This window comes from Bos taurus, chromosome 13 (genome assembly GCF_002263795.3).
Source record: "Bos taurus isolate L1 Dominette 01449 registration number 42190680 breed Hereford chromosome 13, ARS-UCD2.0, whole genome shotgun sequence".
Lineage (NCBI taxonomy): Eukaryota > Metazoa > Chordata > Mammalia > Artiodactyla > Bovidae > Bos > Bos taurus.
The window spans coordinates 64,027,984-64,055,083 of NC_037340.1; the positions used below are offsets into that span (position 1 = coordinate 64,027,984).

General features: G+C 46.8%; 2 protein-coding genes and 1 pseudogene across 16 annotated transcripts in view; 2 read left to right on the top strand and 1 right to left on the bottom strand.

Moving 5' to 3' along the window:
- Positions 1-1,781: 1,781 nt before the first annotated feature.
- LOC100295994 (large ribosomal subunit protein eL39-like) lies at positions 1,782-8,552 on the top strand (annotated as a pseudogene).
- Positions 8,553-13,386: 4,834 nt separating this feature from the next.
- Positions 13,387-22,836, top strand: TP53INP2 (tumor protein p53 inducible nuclear protein 2). 5 transcript variants are annotated; one of them, XM_005214992.5, is made up of 5 exons: positions 13,387-13,586; positions 14,601-14,709; positions 18,053-18,233; positions 18,594-18,891; positions 19,433-22,836. In XM_005214992.5, exons 3-5 carry the CDS (start codon positions 18,107-18,109, stop codon positions 19,680-19,682), a joined length of 675 nt encoding a protein of 224 aa, XP_005215049.1. In that variant the 5' UTR covers positions 13,387-13,586; positions 14,601-14,709; positions 18,053-18,106; the 3' UTR covers positions 19,683-22,836. The 5 variants fall into 5 exon arrangements, with proteins under 5 accessions (XP_005215049.1, XP_003586891.1, XP_005215053.1 ...); XM_059893030.1 differs by lacking the exon at positions 13,387-13,586 and adding an exon at positions 13,842-13,974; XM_003586843.6 differs by lacking the exon at positions 14,601-14,709.
- A 1,117-nt stretch (positions 22,837-23,953) lies between these two features.
- NCOA6 (nuclear receptor coactivator 6) overlaps positions 23,954-27,100 on the bottom strand; it is a 96,384-nt gene continuing 93,237 nt past the window's right edge. For all 11 annotated transcript variants that reach the window (XM_025001199.2, XM_059893026.1, XM_025001201.2 and 8 more), the window contains one exon: positions 23,954-24,523. In XM_025001199.2, the coding sequence (XP_024856967.1) occupies positions 24,480-24,523 (44 nt within the window). In that variant the 3' untranslated portion in view covers positions 23,954-24,479. The remainder of the gene's footprint in view (positions 24,524-27,100) is intronic.

Genomic DNA, 27,100 nt, shown 5'->3' on the forward strand with positions numbered 1-27,100 from the left:
AAAATATACTATAAAATGAAGAAAAACAAGGTGCAGAAGAGTCTTTCTTTATTTGGAAAATACATATATGTATTTACACATTGAGTTTTAAATGCTAGACTATCTCTGGAAGGAATTACAAGAAGCTAGAATTGCTGGTTGCCTTTAGGGAGTAAAGAGACAATTGGGAACAGAGAAGAGAGGGACACCCACTTTTCACTGTTTTCCCTATTGAACCTTTGGAATTTTGATCTCTGTCCCTGTAATTGTCAGTTCATAAAGTTTTTTAAAGCATAGTTCTTCTAAAACTAGAAGCAAAACAGGCCCTTTGACACAATGCACTTCCTGTGTGTACATACATGTGTTGTGTAGAAACAAGGAAAACTCCAAATCAGGAGCAGTAGCGGAAGCTCTCTGGGATGGGACGAGGGGCGGTCAAGGGTAGCCCTGACTTTATTTTGTTTTTGTTTTTTATACTTTTAAAAAAATTACAAAGTCTGCTTGTGTTTTATATAATACTTTATATAAATTGCTGCATCATTTAAGATACATTTTAATTGAAAACTTTTTTTATTTTCTGACTTCACCATGTGGCATATGGGACCCTAGTTTCCTGATTAGGCACAGAACCTGCACCTTCTGCAGTGGAAACATGGAGTCTTAACCACTGGATTACCAGGGAAGTCCTTAAATACATTTTAATTTTTAAAAATAGACTTCAGGATATTTTCCTGGTGGTCTATTGGCTAGGAATCTGTCTGCCAATGCAGGAGATGCAGGTTCGATCCCTGATAGGGGAACTAGGATCCCACATGCCGTGGGGCAACTAAGCTCACGTACTGGAATGAAGAGACAAATAAATAAATATTTTTTAAAAATAGACTTCAGGTGGATAGAATGCAACTACCCACACTCCCAGGCAAAGGAGAAGGATTCACCTCATGCGATTTGTCCCACCTGCCTTCCCCAAGGACACCCTGGCTCAGCTTGGGGCACCCAGGTTACACCCAGCATCATTCTAGAGAGCTTCTCCTGTCATTACCTACATGGCTCCCTGTCTCCAGTGTCTGGGAGTCTCTGGTCTTCAGATGTGAGGGTCTCATTGATGTGAGGTTGAGCAGGGTCAGCCCAGGAAACTTGGGACATCTGGCTCTAGCATCTTACCTCTCTGGTGTCCCCTTCAATGCCGCGTCACCCTTCTCCCCACCTCCCAATCTGTGTTTTTCTCAGAACGCTCAGTGGAGAGAAGGCATCTGGAAAACCCATTTGACTAAATGAGTAGGGATTGAGTGCTCCCTTTCTCTCAACTAGTTGCATTTTAGGAGGCACCTAGAGAGGGCAAGGCTTGGGAACTTCCCTGGTGGTCCAGTGGTTAAGACTCCAGGCTACCAATGCAGGGGCCACAAGTTCGATCCCTGGTCAGGGGACCAAGATCCCACATGCCACAAGGCATGGCCAAAAGATTAAAAAAAAAAAAAAAGGCAATGCTTAACTGTGAGGGAGGACCCAGTCAATGGTGGAATTTCTGGCAGTAGTGAGGAAGGGATCCTGAGGCAAGGGCTTTGCTGTCACTCTTAGGTCACTTTTTAGGTAATGCTGTATAGCGTTACCATATAGCACTTAAGAGCTATATGGACTCTGGAGTCAGGCCGATAGGGTTCATATCCATCTGTCATTGTGCATGCGTGCTAAGTTGCTTTAGTCGTGGCTGACTCTGTGTGACCCTGTGGACTGCAGCCTGCCAGGCTCCACTGTAGGGGGGAATTTTCTGTGAAACCTCGGACAGATAACTCAAAGTCTCCATGCCTGAGTTCCCAAACCTGTAAGATGGGGACCACAAAAGGAGCTTCTTCAAAGGACAGTGGTGAATCTATATTGAGATGTTACATGCAAAACCTTTAGAACATCTCCTGGAACACAGAAAGCGAGCAAGCAATGTTAGTCATGGTTATTATTCCTCGTACAAATGCTTTTTTTTTTCTTTTTTAAAGGGCACAAATTAAAAAGCTTTGATAGTCCCTGCAAGAAAAATCCAACCTAGCAAGTTAACACAGCACCTGGATAGACAGCAAAGAGGTATTAATCACCAGCTTTGTAATCCCATCCAAGTCAGGAGCCGCGGTCATGACACAGTGAACAAAAGTCTAAAGGAAATGATGTTCTGACCAAAATCTGTGACGACTTCATCTCAGAGATGCAAACATCTGACCTGGGAGTTATGAACGGCTAAAATCAGAGGAGCTGGTGCAAGCTGACTGTGCATGTAGGTCAGTGGTCACGTTGTATTTTCTTAACTAAATTGAGTAAATATATTTCAATGCTGCCTTTTTTTTTCTTTTAAATCACTTTTTTGAGGTATAATCAATTTTGACAAATATATATACCCTACCATCCCACAATCAAAAGAGAACACTTCTACCACTCTAGAAAGTTCCCTCACTCCCTTTGTAGTCAGTCCATCCGCCCATCCCCAGGAAGCTATGGATCTGCTTCCTGTCAGTATGTGTTACTTTTGCCTGTTCTAGATATGCTTATAATGGAATCCTATGGCATGTACTCTTTTGCTTCTGGTTTCTTCTGTAAAGCATGATATGTTTTTTAAACATTTATTTTTACTTATTTTTGCCTGTGCTGGGTCTTTGTTGCTGTGCACAGGCTTTCTCTAGTTGCAGTGAGTAGGGGATTATCTAGTTGCAGTGTGTGGGCTTCTCACTGCCGCGGCTTCTCTTGTTGCAGAGCGCAGGCTCTAGGGTGTGCAGGCTTCAGTAGTGTGGCCCACAGGCTTAGCTGCCTTGTGGCATGTGGGATCTTCCTGGACCAGGGATCGAACCCATGTCCCCTGCATTGGCAGGCAGATTCCCAACCACTGGACCCCCAGGGAAGTCCTACATTTTGAGAGAATAAAGATGAACTGAGTCTGAACTCTAGGAGGAGAGGGTGAAGAGGTTAGACCTGGAGGTAGAAGCCTCAAGTTCTTCTTTTGTCCCTCTTGCTCACATATTCTGTTCCCTGGGCTAGTCCTACCCTCTCATCCAGACTTCAGTTCCCATATTTGTAAATTTGTGGCACTAGATGATCTCTAAATAACCATTCCATGCAATTCTATTACAGGTAGAAGGATTTCTTCTCCTTCAAGAAGGTACTTTTTTTTAAGGTTCATAGGTAAGGTCCTGCCACAGGATCTTAGAGTAGACCCTAGTGAATTCCTCTGGCAGAAAGGTAGGGCAAAGTCCTACCAACTAGCAATGAAGAAACAGAAAACCAGCTAGCAATGAAGAATAAGCAGGGAGGCCCCAGGAAAGTCTAGGAATAGATCAACAAGTATTTACACTCCACTCAGAGCCTCTGGGTTTCCCAGGTGTTGGGCTCAGTGGTAAAGAACCCACCTGCCAATGCAGGAAACACAAGAGATGTGGGGTTCAATCCCTGAGCAGGAGGAAATGGCAACCTACTCCAGTATTCTTTCCTGGGAAATCCCATGGACAGAGGAGGCTAGTAGGCTACAGTTCAGAGCGTCATAGAGTGTCAGTCACGACTGAGTGACTGAGCACTTGCGCAGAGCCTCGACCTCTGGCTTTTCTGCCCACAGCTCCTGGCAGGAGACTCTTGGCTCGAATCAAGAGTTGGCCTGGATGATTTTTAAGATGCAGGAAGAGTTCTGAGGACTTCAGAGAGCAGGCCATGGTGAAGGGCTGAAGCTACCACTCTGGGCCCCAACAACAGGGTGGGCAGAACAGAGGGAAAAGGCAGTAGGAAGAGCTTGATCCAGAGGATGGATCAGAACCTGTCAAAAACATCACTGAGTCTAAAAGCTCCCAGTATCCAAATAAATCCGAGGGTTCCAAGTGGCTCAGGCTTAGCACCTTTAACATCACATTCAAGAACTGCAGTATGAAGGGCAAATTGTTGCAAACAAACTAAAGGTTTAAATATAGGGAACTATCTGAATAAACTTCAATCCATCCTTAATATGAGACAATGAAATACTATGTGACTGTTAAAGTATTAGGCAGCTCTGTATATACTGCTAGGGACTGTTTAACTTGTATTGTTAAATTAAAAAAAAAAGCAAATTTCAGAAAAGTGTGCATAGTACACTATCATTTGTGTTCAAAACAGGGGGATCATACCTACGTATGCGTGCTTGTGCACGCAGAGATTATTTCTGATAGTTCACACAAGAAGCTGGTGACAGCAGTCCCCCCTAGGGACTAGAAGTTGATTGGAGGGTCCTAAAGGCAAAAAATAGGAGGGAAACTTTTACCCTTTGTTCTCTGAGATTTCAAATCATGTCCATTTTAACCTATTCAAAAATGGATAAAAATGTAGTAAATCCAAGAACAATAGTCCAGCTCCCAAGAGCAATTTTAAAATGACTCAAATATTTATCTGTAACTCTCAAGAGACATCAAAGGGTCTCCACCCCTTGTCAACACTCTTTAGAATCTCCTTTGTTCTCTCCAGTCCTCCCAAGCCCCACTGCAGCCTCTCAGTGTTGCTCACTTACCAAATCTGTCATTTCCCATCAGAAACTGTCCCCCTAGGCCCTTTTCCACAAGTCTTGCTTTTTTCTTTCCTTCCTTCTTTCCTGTCACTTCTCTGTCCTATATCTGTCTCCCTGTTATTCCAGTTCTCTACCTAAAAAACCTGGAAAGTGGTCAGACAAGACAAAAACTCTCCTTAGAAAGCAACAGGCAGAAAAGAAGTGAGCAGGCAAAGGAATTCCCTGTGTGTGTGTGTGTGTGTGTGTGTGTGTGTGTGTGTGCCAAGTGGCTTTAGTCGTGAGGAGAGAGGAATAGCAGGCAGCGACTCTAGGCCCTTAAACTTTCCCTTCAAATAGAGCAGTTCTACTCTTCACCGACTACAGGCCTTGTGCTATGTGCTTGATTGCTCAGTCATGTCTGACTCTTTGCGACCCTATGGACTGTAACCCGCCAGGCTCCTCTGTCCAAGGGCTTCTTCAGGCAAGCATACTGGACTGGGTTGCCATGCCCTCCTCCAGAGGAATCTTTTCGACCCAAGGATCGAACCCGTGTCTCCTGCACCTCTTGCATTACAGGTGGATTCTTTACCACGGAGCCACTGGGGAAGCCCCAAAGGAATTCCCTGTCATGCCCCTATTGTGCAGACAGAGAAACAGAGGCCCACTGAAGGACAGAGAATCACCCAAAGCAAGTCAGAAGCAGAGCCAAGACAGGGGTGTAGGGCTCCTAATATATATATATATTTAACATTTATTTATTTGGCAGTGCCATATCTTAAGTTGCAGCATGTAGGATCTTCTATCTTCCTTGAGGCATGCAGGATCTTTTGTTGCAGCATGTGGGATCTAGTTCCCTGACCAAGGATCAAACCTGAGCCCCCTGCATTGAGAACATAGAGTCTTAACCACTGGACGACCAGGGAAGTTCTAGAGGGCTCCTGATTTGAATCATATTCCTGACCATTCAACCCCAAGGTCAACTTCTACTCATCCTTCAAAGCCCGTCTCAGATGTCCTCTTTTCCAGGAAGGCTTCTGTGCATCCTTTTTTCCCCCCTGGATTCCCCTAGTTCTTTGTTCTAATCACTATCCTTGCCTCTTGGGACTCCCCTGTTGCTCAGCTGGTAAAGAATCCCCCTGTAATGTGGGAGACCTGGGTTCAATTCCTGGGTTGGGAAGATCCCCTGGAGAAGGGAAGGGCTACCCACTCCAGTATTCTGGCCTGGAGAATTCCACGGACTATATAGTCCATGGGGTCACAAACGGTCAGGCACGACTGAATGACTTTCACAGCCCTTATCTCCCTGCATTTTAAAGTCTTTGATTATGTTTCTGTTTACACTGAAGGGGCTTCCCGGGTGACGCAAGTGGTAAAGGACCTGCCTGCCAATGCAGGAGCATAAGATACATGGATTCGATCTCTGGGTTGGGAAGATCCCCTGGAGAAGGGCATGGATCTTCTCACAAGACTTTCAGGATCAAGTGATTCCAAGCCAAGAAACAAAAGCAGAATTGTCCCATTCCTCAATGGATTCGAATGAAAACTGGTAATAAAATCAGGTACAACTCCAAGAGAAGACACTGGAGAAGAACCAAGCTGGGTCTATAAGAAGCCTCCTATATAAAGTGGCACACATGCTGTGTGTTAAGATCACTTGTATATTAACCAACCAAGTCACAGTGACAACATCACTACTGTCTGAACAGCTTATGGGGGAGATGGAATGCTTGGCTCCTGATGTTTCCTGTTTCTTCACTAGCAGTCTATGAGGCTCAGTAATAAATATGTGAAACTTAAAAAAAAGGAAATGTAGACTTGTAAGGGATCTACGGGAACAGTTTCTTACACGAATGTATCCATCTGTCAAAATTTATTGAACCCTACGTTTATGACTTGTGCACTGCACTGTAATTTAATCTCCAAAACAAGGCAAAATTATCTTGTAAAACAAACAAACAAAAAAAGAGAATAAAGTGTGGACAAAGTAAGGGGGGGGGGCGGAAATGAAGGGCGTGGGAACCCACTTCAGTTATTCTTGCCTGGAAAATGCTATGGATAAAGGAGCCTGGTGGGCTTCAGCCCATAGGGTAACAAAGAGTCGGACACGACTGATACAACTTAGCGTGTTACACTGAAAGAGATTCTCCAGTATAGAAAAGGTTAGATATCTCCTGGAAAGAAACTAGGCATTCCTGAGTATGTGGTGAATTCAAAGTGTTCAGTGCTCTAAGAGACAGGCAGACAATGTGTTTGTTTTGGAGGCTCTGAGGAGTGAGAGGTTAATTCTTTTCAAAGACAGCTTGGAGAACTTATTGGAGGAAGTGTCTTTTGGCTGAGATATATACCCTGGATTTGCATCCCACATATGCAAATTACTCAATTTCAACTATATGACTTTAGCAAAAGAAAATAATTGCAATAAGACAAAATGTACTAGAGTAAGATGAATAACTCAAGCTGCTTCTTAATTTTCATGCAAAAAACTTTTCAACACACTCACAAGGCTGAAATCAAGCCATGTTCTCATCTGGAGACCCAAATAGGGAAAGTTTGGCCCTAGGCTCCCTCAGGTTATGGGCAGAATTCATTTTCTTGCTGCCGTACCACTAAGATTTCCGTTTTCTTAGTCTTCTGGGCAGGAACCACTCTCAGCTTCCAGAAGTCTCTCTTGGGTCCTTGCCATGTGGCCATCTTCACAACATGGCAGTTTGCTCCTTCAAGGCCCACATAGGAGGGTCTGCTACTCAAAAAAATGATTTTTTAAAAAATACTTCAGGATGTCAAAAAAAAAAAAAAGTTAGTAACCTGGGAGGTAGCTTCTCAGCAAGGAAACTCTCAGGTTTGGGGATGGTTTAGGGAAGGGATAAAGTTGGTAAGGTATCATTAATGCAGGGTTGCTCCATGGGGGTTTCTGATCTAGAAACAATTATAAGACTTCAGTTGCAAACCCAATAACATTACTTGTATAATGGTGCTGGCCATGTTGTTCTTTAATCAGTTGCCTCTGACTTTTATGGAAAACATTCAACTATCATTAAAAAATGAAGTTAAGCTGTTGGGACCATTTCTTTGAAGATCTAACAGAAATTCAGCCTTATTGGTAGTTGGAGGGAAATACACCCTGTGTTACAGCACATGTTGAGTTTTCTCCATCAGAAAATTTCAGTGTGTATTTTGATGAAAACAAGCTGGATTAAAATGGACAGTTTTGTTACTGTAACTTTAAAATCAGCACTTTTAGAGATAACAGATGCCAAGAATCAGTACAGTAGTATTCCAAAGTGATTTTCTCTAGAAACGGGAGTATATTGAACAGAACGTTTTCAACTGCCTACCAGTACAATCTTGTGGAAGATGCTTTAAAGTCACTTTCTACTTCGTTAGTAAAGGTTTCTCTGAAGAGCTGCAGGAACGTTTTAAGGTGTAATTTATAAAGACTAACATACAAAGAATAGTGCTGAATTAAGTGGCATTTAATATCTATAGGCCATTTTGGTCCAAGAAGTTACTTCAGTGTCAGTCAGTATGCAGCACCTGAAGCTTTTCCATAAACAAGGGTGTAATATGAAAGCTGCTTTTTTTTTTTTTAAGAATAAAAGCACATTCCATGTACGAAAATGAGTTTAAAATAATAAACTGAGGCAAACAGTTAAGAGGTTTTATTTTTAGAACAGCAAGTTAACTAAATATTTTAATGTTAGTTTGCTCATCTGTGATCTGAGATCATGCTGAAGTGAGAAAAACATCCCCCAAACTATAATACATTGGGGGGAAAAAAAAAGACTAAAATTAGTAATTCCAGCTACAGTCTTCAGATCACCTTTGTAATGTGTTATGGGTCCATTTTTCCTGGAATAGCTTAAACTGAAGCAGTTTCCCCTGTTTTGGAGATTTTGTAGTTAATTTTAATTTTGGCTATTGTTTGGAGGATGGGCTGTTGTGTAGATATGAAGTATAGTTTTTCCATAAAACAGATGTTTATTTTGTATTAAAAATACCACTGTACTTGTTTTACACCATTTGTATACATGTGGTGATATTAATGCTGACCTGTAAAATTCAGGAATTAAAATGTGACCCTGTAATTCTATGGTTGTTGCTTTTGTTTGGTTTGTTGTAAGTATAAGTAAACTTCATTTTGAGTTAAAAATAAATAAATAAATAAATAAAAAATACTGTACATTTTTTCACACACAGCCTTTATAGTTGTATGCTATTTATTATCGAACATATAAGCACATAGAATATAGAGCCAGCCATTTTGCAGATGAGAAAACTGAGGCCCAGACAAAGAAAGTGACTTGGACAATGAACCTAGGATAGAACCAGGATTGAAATCTGGATTTACTGACAATCAGGCCAAGGTTTTTTCCATGGTGTACACACACACACACACACACACACACATATCACAGTTACCCCCAATTCAAACATCTCTTGGTTGAACAACAAAGTTTTTTGAGTATAGGTTCTAGGGACATGCCCCTTGGTTAAGGTATAGGTCAGTCTTTTGGGGGAATATGGGGATTATGTTTGCCTTAGCTGGCTTTACCAATTACATTTCTTTCACCAGTAAAATAAGAATAAATTTTATCTATATTAGGGGGTTGTGGAGATTAAAGGAGTTATCAACACAGGTAAGGATGTAGAATGGGCTTTCCAGGTGGCGCTAGTGGTAAAGAACCTGCTTGCCAATGCAGGGGACATAAGGGACACGGATTCCATCCTAGGTCGAGCAGATCCCCTGGAGGAGGGCATGGCAACCCACTCCAATATGCTTGCCTGGAGAATCCCATGGACAGAGGAACCTGGAGGGTTACAGTCCATAGGGTCGCAAATAGACACAACTGAATCAACTTAGCACACACATAAGCAAGGATTTAGAATAATACCTGGCACATAGAGGTCCTAAGAGTGTCGTCATTAATATGGTTTGTTTAACTCTGTAAATCTAGGGCTAGTTCGGGGTAGGGGGTTGTGTTTCTAGAGTGATCAGGACCTGCTGGTTTCATCAGATTCCAAACTGCCCACCAGGCTTGTCTCAGCCTTGCCCCCTATCTCAGAGGGGAAGAGAGAGGGCAGTGGTGAGTTAGTTCTTCAGTGGGCTCATAACTTTGAGCACATGCAAGATCCTATGAGGGATACACCCAGGCTGACACATCTCTGCCCTTTGAAGTGGGGGAACCCCACGCCATTAGGGAGCCCCCAGAGTTCAGCAAAGGCAAGCCCAAGGCCCAGATAGAAGAGAGGCCTCTTGACCTCCAACCCTGGAGCCTGTAAAACTGGGCTAGTTTTGGGACTTCCCTGGTGGTCCAGGGGTTAAGACTCTGTGCTTCCAGTGCAGGGGACACGAGTTTGATCTCTGGTTGGGAAACTAAGATCCCATGTGCCCTGCCACCAAAAAAGAAATATTCGGCAGGTGCTTACATCTGGGCAAGGATTAGAAGGGCGTGAGCATCTGTTAACTCTGCAAATGTGAGCTCATGTGCACGTGTGTGTTTGTACATGGATGCCTTCATGTAGACACATAGATGTCCGTGTGTATGTGTGTGTACAGGAGTGGCACCTTATTTCTGATTGGAAATGAGATTCCAGGATTACCTTCAACATGATGTCCGGGCCAGGCCAGGGTCCCAGAATACTAAGCCCACTCCAGCGCCAACCAAGGTCAGTAGATGACTCTGTTGCTTTATAGTTCTAAACAAGTAACTTAATCTCTGTGTCTCAGGGTGCCTTAGTTTCTCCACCTATAAAATGAAAATCGGAATGAGCTGAGCTCTGAGGTCTTCTCCAGTCCTAACAGTAAATCTCTGCAGTAGAGAAGGATGGGTCCCAGGGGTTTCAGGAGCGGATTCTGCTAGGCTCAGCCACCCCACTTTCATGGTACCTTTGACTCATGAGAAATGTAAGGCTGAGATCTGGCCTATCTGCCTGTACACAGGGTTTTTAAGATTGGGAACAGAATCCAGGCCATTTAGGGGACCAGAGTGTATGACAAGAAACCCTTTCCCTGGGCTTGGGGGACCATAATCCTGTGCCCAATAGAATGCTTCCTGTACCAGGGTTAAGGGTCCAGGTATAGGAGTCTTCTCATACCAATCATTTCTCTTGAGCTGAGCCTTTAAATTTTTTAATTGAAATATATTTTTTACAATGTTGTGTTAGTTTCAGGTATATAGCAAAGTTATTCAGTTATACATACACATCTATATTCTTTTTTTACATTCTCCCCTATTATAAGTTTTTACAAGATGTTGAGTATAGTTCCCTGTGCTATACAGTAGGTCCTTGTTGGTTGTCTTATATATAGTAGCGTGTATATTTTAATCCCAAATTCCTAATCTATCCCCCATTCTCCAACCTTTAACTATTGAACCTTTGGTTGGGTCTACTCTATGCCAGGTCCAGCACAGGCTGAGTGAAGTATATAGACAAAGATCCTGCCCTTGGGAGGCCCACAGTCTACTTGGGAAAATACATATACACAATTAGTCTTCATCACTTACTGTTTATTGAACAAATAAATGATTGTACTGTCCATCAAGGTAGTTCTGCACACCTGGGTAGGGACAGGAAAGGTGACCTAGAGGAAGAAGGAGTGAGTAGAATCTTGAAGACAGAAAAACTCTGAATTCAGAAAAGCCTGAACAGAGAATTCCAGGAGAAAGCTTGAGCAAAAGTATGGGTGTGGGAGAATGAAGAGACGATAGGAGTCTGAGCGTAGGACAAGGTGGATGTAAGTGAGGAATAAAGTGAGAGCACTGGGGCTGGATCATGGCAGGTACAAATGCCATGTTAAGGGGCGTGGTACTGTGGGAGCCACAGGAGGTTTTAGTGCAGGCAAATGATGTGACAAGAGAGGCGTATTAGGGATTATCCAGTTTAAGTCAGCAAAAGGTGAAGAGAGGGTATGAGGTTAGTAGGAAGCAGATGTGATGGGGAGAGGCTCAGGGTTGCAAAGAATGAGGATGGTTTGGGGATATCACTCCAAGGGCCAAAGCGCTGCTCCCTCACTCCTACCCCTCTTCCCCAAGCCACTGGGCATTGTTTCCCGGTTCCTTCTGCTAGTTGCTAGGATTGAGGAGTCCCTCTGGGGTTTCAGATTAGGCCGGGACAGGATTTTATCAGCAGGGCAGAAGCTCTGGCCTAGTTCCCTTCCCCCGCAACCCCCCCTCCCAATGAGACAGACGGGCAGTGCTCAGATTCATCTCCACCAGCCCTGCTCTACTGAGAGAGGATGCACAACCTCTGGAGATGCTGAGGATGTGTACTTGTGGTCTTTCCAGCCTCTTCTCAGGCCACTGGGAATGATGGGGGCCTAGAATATGGGACTGGAAGAATCCTGAGGGTGATGACTTTGAAAGAATCTCTAAAAGATAACTTGGATGTTTCAACAGATATGAAAATTGAGGCCCAGAGAGATGACATGACTTGCTTGAGGTCACACAGCAAGTTTGGGGAAAGGACGAAGCCCAGGTCTCCTAGCGGAGGCTGAAGCACCCCCGGGCTTTGATTATCTGGTGCTTGTAGAGCGCGGAGTGTTGGAGCCAGTAACTATGTGTTCAAATCCTGGCTTTCCCATTTACTATAACTGTGTGACCCTGATTCCTCAACTTGAAAATGGGGATAACACATACCTTTTCGGTTGTTGTGAAGAATAAACACACACATACAGCAGTATGGCACAATGCCTGGCACTCAGTAAGTGCTCAAAAATGTCAGCTAATGGTCTGGCAGCGGCAATAGTTGCTGTTGAATGCATTACTGAGTATGAATCTATATACTAACCATGAGATCTATCTGTTGCCCTGTGTGGTGGTGGTGTTGTTTAGTCACCCAGTTGGGTCCCACTCTCTGCAACCTCACGGACTATAGCTTGCCAGGCTCCTCTGTCCATGGAATTCTCCAGGCAAGAAAACACTGAGTGGGTTGCCATGAGATCTATCTCAGTTTCTCCGTGTGTACATCGGGTTTAATAATCAATCAATCCCTGTCTCTCACTTTTCTGTCCAGCCCCAGTAGCAATATGGATTAAATGAGGTGTGTTAGGGCTTCCCAGGTAGCCAGGGGTAAAGAATCTGCCTGCCAATGCAGGAGAGGCAAGTTCCATCTGGAAGTCCCCTGGAGAAGGAAATGGCAACCCACTCCAGTATTCTTGCCTGGGAAATCCCATGGACAGAGGAGCCTGGCAGGCCACAGCCCATGGGGTCAAAAAGAGTCGAACACGATTGAGCACACACACGCACAAGTGTGTAAACGATCCAGTGCAGAGTACTCTCTAGGTCAATGTTTATTTAGCCCAAAACAATTCCTCTCCAAGTTCTACCGGTAAAATTTTCCTGTCAGCCTAACCAATTCGTCTATACTTCCTGCGATCCCCTGGAACCAAGGAAGAGGGTTGTCCCCCACCTGTTAAGCTTGCCCAGCAGAGGAAAAAAAGGAGTGGGAAAGCAGCGAGCGTGTACGGGAGAGAAAGGGAGACAACAAAGGCAGAGCCGGGAGACGGGTGGTGAGGAGGCTGGGGTGCACGAACGTGGTGTGGAGTTGAGAAAAGTGTACAGACTGAGGGACTTGAGTGTAAAGATGCAGGACAAGAGAGGCGGCGGGAGGTGAGGGAGCTGACAGATGCGAAGGGTGTGCAGAAAGATGGGGGTCTCGTAGGAACGAGTGGGAACCCCGCTCTTAGAGAGCTCCGTGGGTCGCCCAGAGGCAGGGCGCTCCAAGCTTCCAGCAGTTGTTTCTCCAGGCCTCCACTTCCCTAGCCTGGGAGTCTGGGATCCCCGCGAGGGAGCCACTAGCCGGCTAGCCGCGGAGGAGGTGGGGAGGGGGGATCCGCAGCCTGGGATTGGCCGCCGCTTGGCCGGGCGGTGACGCGAGGCGGGCGGGCCCCTTTGTGACGTCACAATCAGCTGTTTGAACGTTCCAATTTGTGCCTTGAGTCCAGCAGCCGCGGCTGTAGACTCAAAGCCCCGCGCACGAGCGCAGTCACTCTGAGAGTCCGACGCGCTCCCAACCCAGCCCCCGCGATGCTGCCGGGCCTGTGATCCGCCGCCGATTCCGGGACACTCCGCCTCATAACTACCTCAGCGCCACCTGGGCCCGCCGCACCGCCCCCAGTTCCCAGGTGAGTTCCGACCGGTTTTGGCCTGGGGGGCTCCTGGAGCCTCGGGACACGCCCCGCGCCCCCAGTTCCCGGGTCTTTGTCAGTCTCCGCGGGCGGCTGCCGGGGCTGCATTCTGGGCTCCGGATTGGCTGCCCCAGCCCGGTAGACCGTGACGTCTCTCTATTTGCATATGACTTTGAGACGTCACCAAGGCCGGCACCGCCCCCCCCACCCCCTCCCGACTCGGGTCGCTTGTCCTCCGGTGACCCGTTGGACGCTGGGTCGGAACTGGGCCCAAGAGTGAGGGACGCTGAAGGCAGCGGGACCAGAGGGCCCTCTTGTTTCCTGGGCTAACCCAGGAGCTGAGGTCAAACCTCTCATCTTCTACTTTGTCCTCGAGACCTGAGAGGTTCGAAGAAACTTGAGAGAGGTTCCGAAGGCGCTACTGGGTCTAGATAGGGAGAGGGGGTTGTCACAAGTTCAGGAGCCCCTGAAGCTCGAACTCTAGATCGCTGGGGCAACGCCAGGTAGTGGTGCAATCTCCTCCCTCTGGCTCCAGGCTCTGCGCCCCTGGGACTAACATAATAACATTCTCCTAATCCCTGAAGTGTGTGCAGCGCCTTAGCTGACGTCGTTCCCAGCCCCCGAACTAGGGGTCTTAGAGCCCATTTCATGGAAGGAGAAACCGAGGCCCTGAGAGGGGAAGTGGCTTACTCAAGGTCGTGCAGCTAGTTAGAGTCATGCCTCCCTAGTGAGTGGTGGATGCATTAGCCACTGGCACATACCTAGTAGAAGCTTATTACAAATAACAAGTTACACATCCTCCTTGCACTTAAGACTCTACTTGGGTTAGTTCAGTTCAGTCGCTCAGTTGCGTGGGACTCTTTGCAACCCCATGGACTGCAGCACGCCAGGCCTCCCTGTCCATCACCAACTCAAACTCATGAGTCGGTGATGCCATCCAACCACTTGGGCTAAGTCCCATCCAAATTTGATAATGCTCCCAGGTTTCCTCACTCCTGGATCTTTTCCCAGGAGGTCTCTGGAGACTGGGTCCCCTTTTGAGGCCCCCATCCTCATTCTGTACCTCAGAGTTCTGGAACCCAGAAAATCACTGCCTCCCAGCTGTTTTGGCCACAGAAAGGTGAGTCAATGGCTGCATCAGGGTGTCTCCTGGGCCAGTGTTGGGATGGGGTGGACATGAGAGTTCCCTCTGTTTGGCTGTCCTTCACCTCCCACCCTGGTGGCTCAGATGGTAAAGAATCTGTCTGCAGTGCAGGAGACCAGAGTTCGATCCCTGGGGTCGGGAAGATCCCCTGGAGAAGGAAATGACCACCCACTCCAGAATTATTGTCTGGAGAATTCCATGGACAGAGGAGCCTGGCAGGCTGCAGTCCATGAAGTCACAAAGAGTTGGACACAACTGAGCAACTATCACTTTCACCTTGCACCCCCAGAGCTGCCAGCTAGAAAGGATTGACCTGGACTAGTGCTGGTGATTACAGAGCGTGTGCTCCCCTGTCTCTGCTCACAGAGAAGCACCGGAGACCCAGCAGGAGAGCCTCTGACTTTCCAAGTAGATGGGCCTATGGGTTGGACCAAGAGTCCTATCTCAGCCTAGACTCTGCTCACAGATGGGCTGGGGTAGAGGTGGCTTGGGGATCAAGTGTTATTCCGGGCACAGCTGTTGCAGTTATTAAAGGGAATCGTTCTCCCAGGAGCAGAACTGGGAATGTGAGAACCAGGAAGTTGGCAGGGCTGGGAAAGAAAAATTCTGGGAGCCTCCCTCTGTGGTCATGAGAGGGGGCGGGCACTGGCTGGCTGGTGAGGTTGTCACTTCTGGCTCTGTCACTGACTTGCTGTGTGACCTCGGGCAGGGAGCTTTCCCAGCCCTAAGCCTTCCTTACCTCAATCTGTTTGTAATTTGAAGAGGCCTGGAGCAGACTCTGGGTGCTCTGGTAAATGCAGGATGAATCTCAGTGCCAGGAACCTCAGACCCTTTTATAGCTGGACAGAGGGCCCCCTGAGAAGGGCAGCAACTTGATCAAAATCTGACTCCTGTCTGACTTCCCCCGTCTCCCCTGCATTGTTATATTTTGGGGACTGTTTACTGAGGGGTTCCTGACTGTGTACACTTTGGACCGAAGGCTCAGTGACCTGGTGCTAGACCTGTTCTGCCACCATCTAGCTGTGTGTCTTTGGACGGACTTATGTCCTCTGATCCTCAGCTTATAAAATGGGCTGGGTGAATATCATGGTTTCTGAAACACCTGTTCACTTTATTTCCATTTTCTCGATGAAGCAGTAGGTCCTTGGAAAGAGGGTGTGCCTCATCAAGGCCCCAGTCTTTCCCTTCCTTCAGGAGGGGTCAAACTCTCTGAATTTTTGGTAACTGAGTCACTAACTCCCTGTGGCTACAAATGGGCTGGGATATGTGGCTTGTGCTGGGCGGGCACTGACTGAGGGTGGCCCAACCTTTCGTAATCCCTGAAAATCTACCACCAGGGAGGCTGACACCCAGGCACCACTTCCTTCTGGAGGCCACTGTGGGGTCTGCAAATGTATACATACTCTCTGGGTGTAGAGCTTAGGTGATTCTGTGGCAAGTGTGAAAAATATACCCAGGGATTGGAAGAGGTGCAACAACCATAGAAATACCCCAGGTGGGTTTGCAAAAAGAGTAGAATGCCTCTAGGAAATGGAAGTGTGACTGTATCCCCAGGGAGCTTTATAGAAAGTGTGGAAACATCCTTAGAGGAAAGTGACAAGTGGCTGAGTAGCAAAACTGTTGGCTGTCTTCAGGAGAGTCAAGCTTTAGGGATATCCAGGGGGCCTGGCCAGCAGCCCCTAACCCAGGACTACTTCTAGTCTTGAAGTAGGCTTGGTGTTTCCATTCCTGGAGCAGGGAGTCTCCTTTCTCATCTTCAGCCAGGGAAGGACTGATTGAGGGCTTGAGTCCTGGTCCAACCCTCAGTCCTCATCCTTAAGGGCTCTTGGGGTCTGATAGCTCTCTCCCTCCATCATCATCTCCCACTGACCTGCTGTCTTCCTGGGACCAGGCAACCTGATCTTCCTCCCTAACCAGGGATGCTGTCCTTGAGCAGGAGCTTGGAAATAGTGGGGATGAGGGTGGAGGGCCTGTGGGAATAGGACCTTCATCTGACAGACACAATTGAGGTTTATGTAATCACATGGTGAGATGGTAGCTGTTTTGTGGGATTTCTGCTAGTGAGCCCTTTTCAAGCCACACAGGCTCAAGTTTCTTTTTTTTTCTTTTTAAATTTTATTTGGCTGTACCAGGTCTTAGTTGCAGCACTCGGGATCTTCAATCTTCGTTGCAGCATGTGGGATCTTTAGTTGCGGCATGCGGACTCTTAGTTGCAGCATGTGGGATCTAGTTTCCTGACCAGGAATGGAACCTGGGCCCCTGAGTTGGGAGGGCGGAGTCTTAGCCACTGGACCACCAGAGAAGTCCCCTCAAGTAGTAATTCTTAATCTCTGGGGTCAAGAACTACTGTTTAGGAAATCATGATGAAAACCAAGGTCCTTCTGTTCAGAAAAATACACATGGACCATGGTCCCAGGTCACTAAATAAAAAATGCCTAACCCAGACAGATACCCAGCAAAGGCAATGGAGTACAGTGATCTGGAATCTGCGTGGATTAGAATCCTTCCTCTGTGTCTTACTAGCTGTGAGATTTTAGGCAAATCATCTTATGCCTCTGAGCCTCAATTTCTTCACCTGTAAAAGAGGGCTAATAATTATATCCATTTCCTAGAGTTATTGTGACTATTACATGAGGCGATATAGGTTAAAGGCTTAATACAGTACTTGGCACATGAATATTAGCTATATGGTGATGATGATAATGATGATAAATAATCACAATATTGGGCAATTTCTTCCTTGCCTGGAGAAGTGTTTTTACCCTTTATGGTAGCTGTTCTGTGGGATTGGTCCAGGTTGGACGTCCAGTCCTTTGAGGACCTTCCCTGATAGAGTTTTATATATCAGTCCTAGAGCATGCAATAATATTAACAATTATTAATAATAAACCAGTTGATTAGTTTATTGAATGCTTAGTCTGTATCCAGGTACTGTTCTGAGCACTTTGTGTTTAGCTCATTTAATTCTCATGAGAGCCCAGAAGAGGATACTATTATTAGCTCATTTAATTCCTTTAAGGCCTGAGAGGAGGATACTATTATTCTTGCCATTTGACAGATGAGAAAACTAAAGCACAGATACGTTAAATAACTTCTAAGGTCATACAAAAAACAGAAAAGCCTGAAGGCAGGCTGACTTAGCAGAAAGTGAACAAACAACACACACACACAAACGTGTAGACATACACATGCACAGGGCAAAGCTTTCCCACACATTTCCATTGTACTCTTATCAATGTTCTGGGTGCTGGGGAAGGTATCCCCAGCCAGGAGTTGGGGGGAGAGCAGTCCCTAGTACTGACTCCTCTCTACCTCACAGGTTTCTGCACTGCCATAGACCATCCCCCTCCCCAGGCCTCTTTGCTTCCCCACCATGCTTCAGCGCCTCACCAGCCTCTTCTTCAGTCCCCCACCACCTGCTGCCGAGGACCCCGACTGCTCCCAAGCCTTCGTCTCTGAGGAGGATGAAGTGGATGGCTGGCTCATCATTGACCTGCCTGGTAAGTCTGGAGCCAGGACTGACTCCTGAGCCTATGAAGTTTTCATTAGGGCACATAGTCCAGCCATTGAGCAGGGAGCTGCTAGGGGACTGGGGAGTTCCCAGGGCAAATAGGGGCTGAGGCAGTAGCATTGGAGGTAGGGGTAACAGCGCCCTTCCATGCAAGCTGGGGCTCTCTCCTGGCAGAGGTGTTGCAGTCCACACCTCACGCGCCCTAGGGCAGCAGGTCGAGACTTGTGGGTGGCCCCTGGGTGTGGCTGGCGGGGCTGCGGGGCTGACTAACGATGCCCTTTCTCTCCCTGTCCCATTGTGTCCGGTGTGTGTGTCTCCCCACTGCGCCCCCTCCTTCCGTAACCCATAGACAGCTTCACAGCTCCACCCAGCCCCGGGGCTGCCGCTGCCCCGGCCGGCCGCCCTCCACCCGCACCCTCCTTGATGGATGAAAGCTGGTTTGTTACCCCTCCGGCCTGTTTTACTGCAGAGGGGCCTGGACTCGGGCCTGCCCGCCTCCAGAGCAGCCCCCTGGAGGACCTCCTCATCGAGCACCCCAGCATGTCCGTTTACGTGACCGGCAGCACCATAGTGCTGGAGTCTGGCCCTCCCTCCCCGCATCCAGAAGACGACGAAGCTGCCCTGCCTGACGGAGACTCTAGCGACGGGTGAGCGGGCCGGGAGCGGAGCCTGGAGGCCTACAGAGGAGTGTCTTGGAGCCCAAGAACCCCCTGGCACTGCCCGGGAGGACCCTTTAGAGGCGGGTGTTCGAGGCAAAGGCCGGGGCCGATGGGCCAGGATGTAGCTCGGCCTGAAGGCAAAGGAGCCTTTGAGATTGGGAGAGGCGTGGCTTCGTGGCTGGGGCGGGGCTTGAGAAAGACTGGAGCAAAGGCTTGGGGTCTGTAGAGGTTGGAAGGGCGAGGCCGCAGCGCTAAGGAGGTGTGGGGATAGGGTACAGAATGCCAGGGTCGAATCGGAAGTTGAAGCTGAGCCTTCACGGGGCCACATTTACCCGTTTTAGAGTCTAGGACCGAGGAGGCATCTCCGGGGTGGGTGGCTTGGAGGAAGGGCTGGTACCCACGAGAACGGCGTTGGGCGCCCCCTTCTGAGCAGAGACCAAATCTTGAGGAGGGTGCGGGGACAAATGGGAGGTGCCAGCTTTCCCCTCGATCTGTCCAGCCCTGACTGACTCGCTGTCTCTCCCCGCAGGGAGCTGGCGCCTGCTCGCCGCGAAGCCCGGGCCCTGCACCACGCCGCCCCTCTGCCGGCGCGGGCTGCGCTGCTGGAGAAGGCGGGCCAGGCGCGGCGGGTGCAGCGGGCCCGGCAACGGGCCGAACGCCACGCGCTGAGCGCCAAGGTGGTGCAGCGGCAGAACCGCGCCCGCGAGAGCCGTCCGCGCCGGCCCAAGCACCAGGGCAGCTTTGTCTACCAGCCCTGCCAGCGCCAGTTCAACTACTGAGCTTCCACCGCCGTGCTGCAAACCCCTCGCTGACTCCCGACCCCGTCCAGCCCCTCCGCCGCAGCCAGTGTGCTGATCGAGGGGGCGCCTGCAGCCCACCTCGGGCTGGATACCACAGCCTCCCTTCTTAAGTGTGTGAGGTGGGCTGATCGCCCCTCTCTCTCACTCCTACTTCCCTTTCTCTGATCCTCTAATCTGCCTCTGAACACACCCCTCACCCCGCTCCGCAACACCCCACCCCCCTCCCCGCCCCAGCCCCGCTCTCACCTTCTGGCCCCTTCTGGCATCTAATCCTCCATCTCCCCCACTGACAGTCGGTCTTTCTTCCCTGGTTCCCCTTCTGGATCTTTGCTCTGACACTCTCCATCCCCATCCCTCCAGTCCTCTATTTCCGGCCCACTCCTGTTTCTGAGACTGTCTTCTTCCAGTCTCATATCTGGCTCATTCCCTACCTTCAGCTCCCACATTACAAGCCTCACTCTATCTAATGTTTGGACTTGCATTCACTCCTGCTCCCTTATTACTCAGTGATTCTCCCAGTGAGACTAGAGGGTTCTGCCTTTACTCTCCCCCTTCCCTCTCCTCTGGATGCTGGGCTCCCTGAAGTTGCTCAGGCATGGAAAGGTAAGGTATGTGGGAAAGGACTGTGAGATGTGAGTTAGTGGGAGAAAGTGGAGGGAATCGAGGAAAAGAGGAAAACCTATTGGAAAGGTAGTCAGGTCAGGTGGGTTGAGATGCTGTAAGGAGCAGGGCACAGTAGGGGCTCACACTGTGCTTGCTCAGAGAGGCCAAGCCTTGCTCTCAAGCTGGAGCCTGGAGTCTACTCCCTCATCCCTTTTCTATAATTCACCTCCCAAATCTCTTCCTGAAATCAAACCCTCTGCAGATCCCTGTGTCTGAAGGGCTTAGTACCTTGCTATCCTTACCTGCAACATGTCAACTTAGCAGTAAAGGCAGGGCAAAGCCCTGCCATCCTAGATATCTGTTCATATGCCCAAGGTGCTAGAACTAGCTTAGGAGAGATGCAGGCTGGAGGGATTCTAGGCAGGGGAAGGACACACCCCAGAATAAGAATGCAGAATGGTGATGCTGGGGAGGACAAGCTGTGGGGTGAAGCCATCCCAAGAATGGCAGTTCAGCCTTTATCTTGCCTCTGGCCTGGTATTTCACACTCTGCCAGGATGGCTAATAAACAGTCTTGGGTAGGAGGCCAGGAGCCCCACTGCCCCAATCCCCATAGTCCCTACCCAGGTTCAGGGCCTTTAAGGAGGGCTTTCTTCATTTTCTTTCCCAGGGCTCTCTCCCTTTCTAGGCTGCTGGGGAGAAATAGGTACCCTACGGTTTCCTCTTCCCTTCTCCTCCAGTAAGTACCTGGGAGAGGGGACCTGGATACCTGGATGAGACACAGGGGACAGGGCAGTCAGCTTTCTCCTTCTCACTGCAGGATTGAATTTTGGGCTCAGACACCAGCAACAGCCTCTTGGGATGCCCCGAGTTGCTTCTCCTTTCCTTTTTCTAACTGTCCTTTTCTAGTATGTGCTCTTTCTTCCTGCAAACTTTTACTATTTCCTGTTACATACTAACATAGGTCTTCCCCCTCACTCCAGTTCTAGGTTTCTAGGCCTCGTGGCCAATGCTGAAGTTTAGAGAAAACTCTGCAGTTCCATGAGGGCAAAGGCAGCTGCCCTCCCTGACCTGCTAACCCTAGGCCTCATGGGGGGTGTATGGATAAGGGAGCGGGTAGCCCTACAGATGTTGGGATAGGGACAGAGGAAGCCCTGTTGGGGTCTCCTGCACAAGGGAATAAGCCACATTTACAATATAAAAGCAGTTCAAAGTCCCCATACTGGCCCACTAGGGCTCCAGTAGTTGACAGCCTTGCTTCTCTCCCCAAGGTTACAACCTAGTCTCTGATTCTTCCAGCTACTCCTTGGTTACATCACAGCCAGCTTAGGGTCTTCAGCACTTCCAAGAGCTGCAACTCCCTCCAGCACTTCTTACCTACTCTTTCGCTGCCAGCTGGAGCTTAGGCTCAGTTCTGGGCAGTGCTGTTCACAACCCTTCTGTGGGGGAAAAGTGAGTTAGAGCATTTGGCTCCAGTTTTGGAAGGCCCCTACCTTACCCATAATTCTGAAGGCTCCTGTAGTTCTAGAACCCTCCAATATCATCACCTAGCTGGCTGCAAGGCTCATATTTTTTTACTTTCTTATAGATTTCTGTAGCATTTGAGTGTGGCAATATTTTAATTGTGTATAGATCTCTAAGAACCAACACTAGTTGGTCTCCTGTTAGTCTGACTCCTGAAGCATCAGACCTCGTCATACTGTACTGACTGTGTATGTGCCTTTCACCTTGAGCATGCTTCAGGATTTTTTTTTAAACCACAGAACTTGAATACATGAGGGAACCAGAACTCACAAAGTCCTATGCAACCTCAGACAGGAGGAGGTTAGAGAGTCTGTCCTTATGGATGTTTTTAGAGACCCTGGAGAAGTCTGTTCCAGACTGTATTACTTCATGTCAGCACTACCAGCGCTTTGCCAAAACTCAGTACGTGAGAGGGACCCGTTTCTAGAGTGTGTCCCAGTTACATTAAAGGACAACTTCCAGTAATTCCCCAATACAGCTCTCTTCAAGCTGGGTTTCATTTCCAGCTCTTGCCAGTCTGGCCCCACCAGGGTACCATGTGTGTATGAATGCCGTGTGCTGCTGTTTTTGAGTATGCTTGCTCCCTGACCCTTGTCTGGAACCCTGGTAGTCTGCTCTGACACATGATGTCAGGTACAATGAGGACCCCACCAGAGCTCCTGGATGACTCCTCAGATCCATGTGGGTTTCTGTGAGGGGACTGAAGGCAGACATAACATGGCCCCTTGTACCTTTCCTCTTGCCCTGCCCCCTGGTTCCAGGTGGAACCAGTAAGATGAGTGCATCCCTCTTGGGTGTTTTGTGTTGAGACCGGCTGAAAAGAGGAGACTCTGGTTGACCATGTTGTGACATGTTGCAGACTTGAGGACACAACCCCCTCAGCCTGGTCACGTGGCATGCCTGTGGATGTGTGTAACAGGATTCTGATTGTTAAGACTGTAATGTTATTCCTCAATGGGAGAAAAAGTTAATATAATGAAAAACAAATAAAAATCTATTTAAAGCACATTATGCTTTCTTTCTGAGTAGAGCTCAAGTTGAAGCACTTTGCAGTCTCACACACAGTACTGACATAGTGTGTTATTATAAGGCTGGGTTTGGTTCTGGTTGTGCGTGTGTCATACAGGGGAGGAAAAGGGTAGATGAGCTTGCCGGTGACAGAGCCAGACAATGTGGTGTGACTCAGCAATAACTTTTAGAAAATCCTGATAATGCAAGACACGTTTTAAAAAATGAGAATAAGAACATGAGAATCACCAATTCATTCTTTGGGTCTCAGGCACTGGCTTATGGAGCCACTGCAGGGGAAGGGATGGAGTATATGTCTAGCTATAGGAGACACAGCAGAAGGCTGGGGCCCAGACCAAGATAAAGACAAGACCTCAAGCATTGATGTCCCCTGAATGTTGGGGGTAGGAGAGGGGCAGAAGCATCTGGTTTAGAGACCACAATTTTTAATGTAAGGACAGAGCCAGGAAAGGGAGAAACCTAGGCATGTTCATAAGTCACCCCGAGCCATGGTGATGCAAATTAGAAACAGAGCAGCCAAAGAGTGGAACACAGTGGGTATCTCTGAACTACATAATGCAAAATGACCACTTTTATTTGGGAGCTGCTCCATCTAACCACAGATATGGACTGAAGTTAGAAACCTGACCTAAACTGGGCTAGATTCTTGATGCTGTTATGAAAAATCTTGCTGGTCGGTCTGGGCTTCTCTCTCGAATGGAGGAGGTGTATACATGCTTGTTTTGGAGCAATCATGTGCATGGAGAAGCAGATGAAAGAGGTAAAGAAAGTGCCATCTGATTTGCTGATTGCTCCCCGTTTCTAGATGATCTTGGGTGACTTTGATCCTAAGTTGATTCTGTTATTTTCAACCAAAGGAAATCTGACCAATATCAAAGTGCCTGGTACAGTGCTAAAAAAGAGCTATTTTCCAAAGCCAAGGAATGAGCTGAGTGCACAAGTATGTTCATTTCCCACAACTTCCCAGATGGGCATCTCAAGTGCGACGAGGACAAGATGGAATTCTAATTCACAAAGAAGGCTGTTCCTATTCACTTCCGTTCCAAAGAAAGAGCCTGCTTACCCAATAATCCCTTACCAATAACATACATTTATGTTCTAGGACAAAAGACATTTATTTAACACATTCAGTATTTCACATTGTACAAACCCTTAGATTCTCTTTATTCACTGGTCCATTTCTACAACAAATACATCCAAAACACTATATAATAAAATTATTTACAACATTTCCAAATGAGAAGATTTCCTGTTGCCCTACTACTGCTATTCACACACAGTACTTCCACGGCACAATACATCATTAGAGATCTAAAAATGCTCACCCTGTACTCTAGGCTGCTTAAGAAATGTGAAAACTAATAACATAATCGCATTAGCTCCTCTCAATACATGGCAACATTTTAGAAACCTTGAACTTCCTCTTGCAACACCAAAATGGTTCAACAACTCTGCTTTCCCCACTGCACTTTACGAAACAGGCTGCAGGGACTAGGAAAAGGACCACGTTATTAAAATAACTAACTGTACAGAAATGGATTTTTAAAAAGTCACAGCTCAAAAATTGCTTTTTGTAAAATTCACACACATTTACAAATATCAAGTCGTCGTCCAGCTTGTTTACTTAGATTTTCTTCGCTTGGATTGCACCGCACTGGTTACGTCTGTGGGGGAGAAAGGAAAGACATGTTCAGCTGAGGCAACTTTTTACCGCAGTGCCTTTCAGGCAGTCCACAAGAACCAGGGCTGACCTGAGTGGAGGCCTACTGGACTCTGAGTCAGTCTAAGGGCCTCAAAAGGCCCACTTAGTGTGAAGAGGGTCTCAGGCTTCTCGGCCTGGTAAGACTAGGGCCTGGCTGCCAACTGGGGAAATGTTATACAGGTAGTAGGAAGTGAAGCAAACATACATGGAAAAGGTGCCAAGGTGGGGACAGCCTCTTTAGCGGGGCAATTAACCCCACCATCTCCATCACCTGTTTCCATCACTCAACAAAATGATGGATAGACTGACAATGCTTTTAGTCAGAAATCAATGAGTGATGCTACAAGCGAGTGACTGCCAGAGTACAAAACAAAGCAAAACAGCCTCTGGATCCCTTCTGGGGCTAAACCATTTTTTTTGCACTGAAGAACTCTTAGCCATGCCATAGTCGAAGTCTCTAAATAACATGACCATGACCTTGGTCAGGAAGTGTCTACTATGGCCTAATAGCAATTCAGAGCATGCCACAGCCTGCTCTGAGCCCAGGTGAGCCTGAAGGTTTCATGGAAGAGGTGGGAACTGAGAGGTTTATATCAGTGACAGGGTAACAGTGACATAAAAGGGAGGGAAGGAGTGTGTTTTAATTCCTTTAGTATTATGTCTTCAACCAACCAACTTAATCTTTTCCCATATTTAAACCATCTTTCTCAAAAACTTTTCAACATAAGTCTTCTACAGCAAAGTAACAATGAGTAGCCTAAAGCTCTCCAACTGTAAACATTTCTTTAAAATCTCATATTAATATTAAAAATTCACGCTCATTCTTCATGCTGCTCCATAATAGATATTTTTGATTTAAAATATTTTTACTTCCCAATAAGGACCAAAAAAGTGCTTTCTATTTAACATAAAGGTGTCAGATGAATTCAACTTACCCCTTTCTAGAAACTAGGCTGAATTTTCTGATGCTGCACATTATTAGGTTCAGTATTCTAAGCAATTTTTCTTTTCTTTTTTTTATTATATCATATTTTGAGAATCCAGACTTAAAATGTACATGCAAAAAGCAAAAATTTCACTAAGTAGAATTTTAGCTAAGTAACTGCTAAGAGGTGAAACCTAGATGATTTTCTAAAAGGTGGCCTCTGTGGTGATTTCAGGCTTCTGTTGGTAGAAGTTTCAATACATCTTGCTTCTTGCGGGGAGATCGTGATGCTCATGCCAGGTGGTAGAATTAGTTTCTCTGATTTACTCATTAGTATTTTGCTAATTGGAGGACAGTAAATCTGATACGATGTTGATAATAGTGTTATTTTAATTCCATGTAAATAAACCGAGTCCCACATAGCACACGACTCCCCATGATCAATCAACTCTTTACATCCACCACCTCTCAACCTTCACTTTCATTGTAGATTTGTCATTTGTAGTGAAAACATACAGGGTTTTGTCTTGACTCAGTGTTCATCCTTAGAAAAATATCTGTTACTTAGGTCAACTTTGGGAGCTTCTCCTTTGTTATGATATGAATGATCAAGTGGTGTGTCTAAGCAACACATGTGGCTGGGAAGCATGGTTAGCAGTGGGGGAATAATCAACCTTAGGCTCCACCCTCCATTCCCTCCTTGCTTGTTCCCATCTGTCAGTGCTCAAAAGCACCCAGGGATCTGGCAGGCTGCCTCTGCTTCTGAGGATGAATCAATTAGTGGGGCCATGAGCAAACAAGTTATCTATGCTAGAAACTGCAAAAAAAATTAAAAGTCTTTTAGATACTAGGGTGAGAGGTGGCAGTGGTGGTGTAGGATGTACATTTATACTTCCATGAAAAAGAAAACCTGATCCTGAAGTCTCTATCACCTTCTCTGGATAAATCCAGCCAATCTGGTCACAGAGCAAAGTTACCTTTGATGTTTCTATAAACCTGAAAAGTTATTTTTATGGTTCAATTTTATACTCCCTCTAAAATATTATCACCTTTACCATTCTGTTGAACACAATAAGAAAATCCAGAAGCTAAGTTTTTAAGGTAAGGAATTCTGGGGAAGTAATGTAGTAGGTGAAGGTATATTCAGGATGTATTTAATATGTAAGGCCTGCTCCTTATGGCCACCTAGCTTATCTGATTATGCATAATCCTACCCCAAGCCCCTATTATAAACACCATATGGGGGAAAAAATCACATACATTATTGAAAAACTCTGAGTTGTTGTTGTTGTTGTTGTTGTTTTTTAACCATCAAATATTTTTTTATCTTTGGCTGCACTGTGCTGCTTGCCAGGATCTTAGTTCCTTGACCAGGGATTGAACTTGGGCCACGGCAGTGAAAGCCCAGAATCCTACCCACTAAGCCACCAGGGAACTCCCAACCTTCAAGGATTTTATAAATTAATGTCTTCACAGATATACAAATAGTCCAAAGACTAATATACTTACTTCACTGATGTTCATATTTTACAATCGACTATATGGTAAAAGTGAGGGTCAGTAACAGTCTTTCACGTGGTGTCTATGTATGTCCTTGGGAAACATTTAAATTTG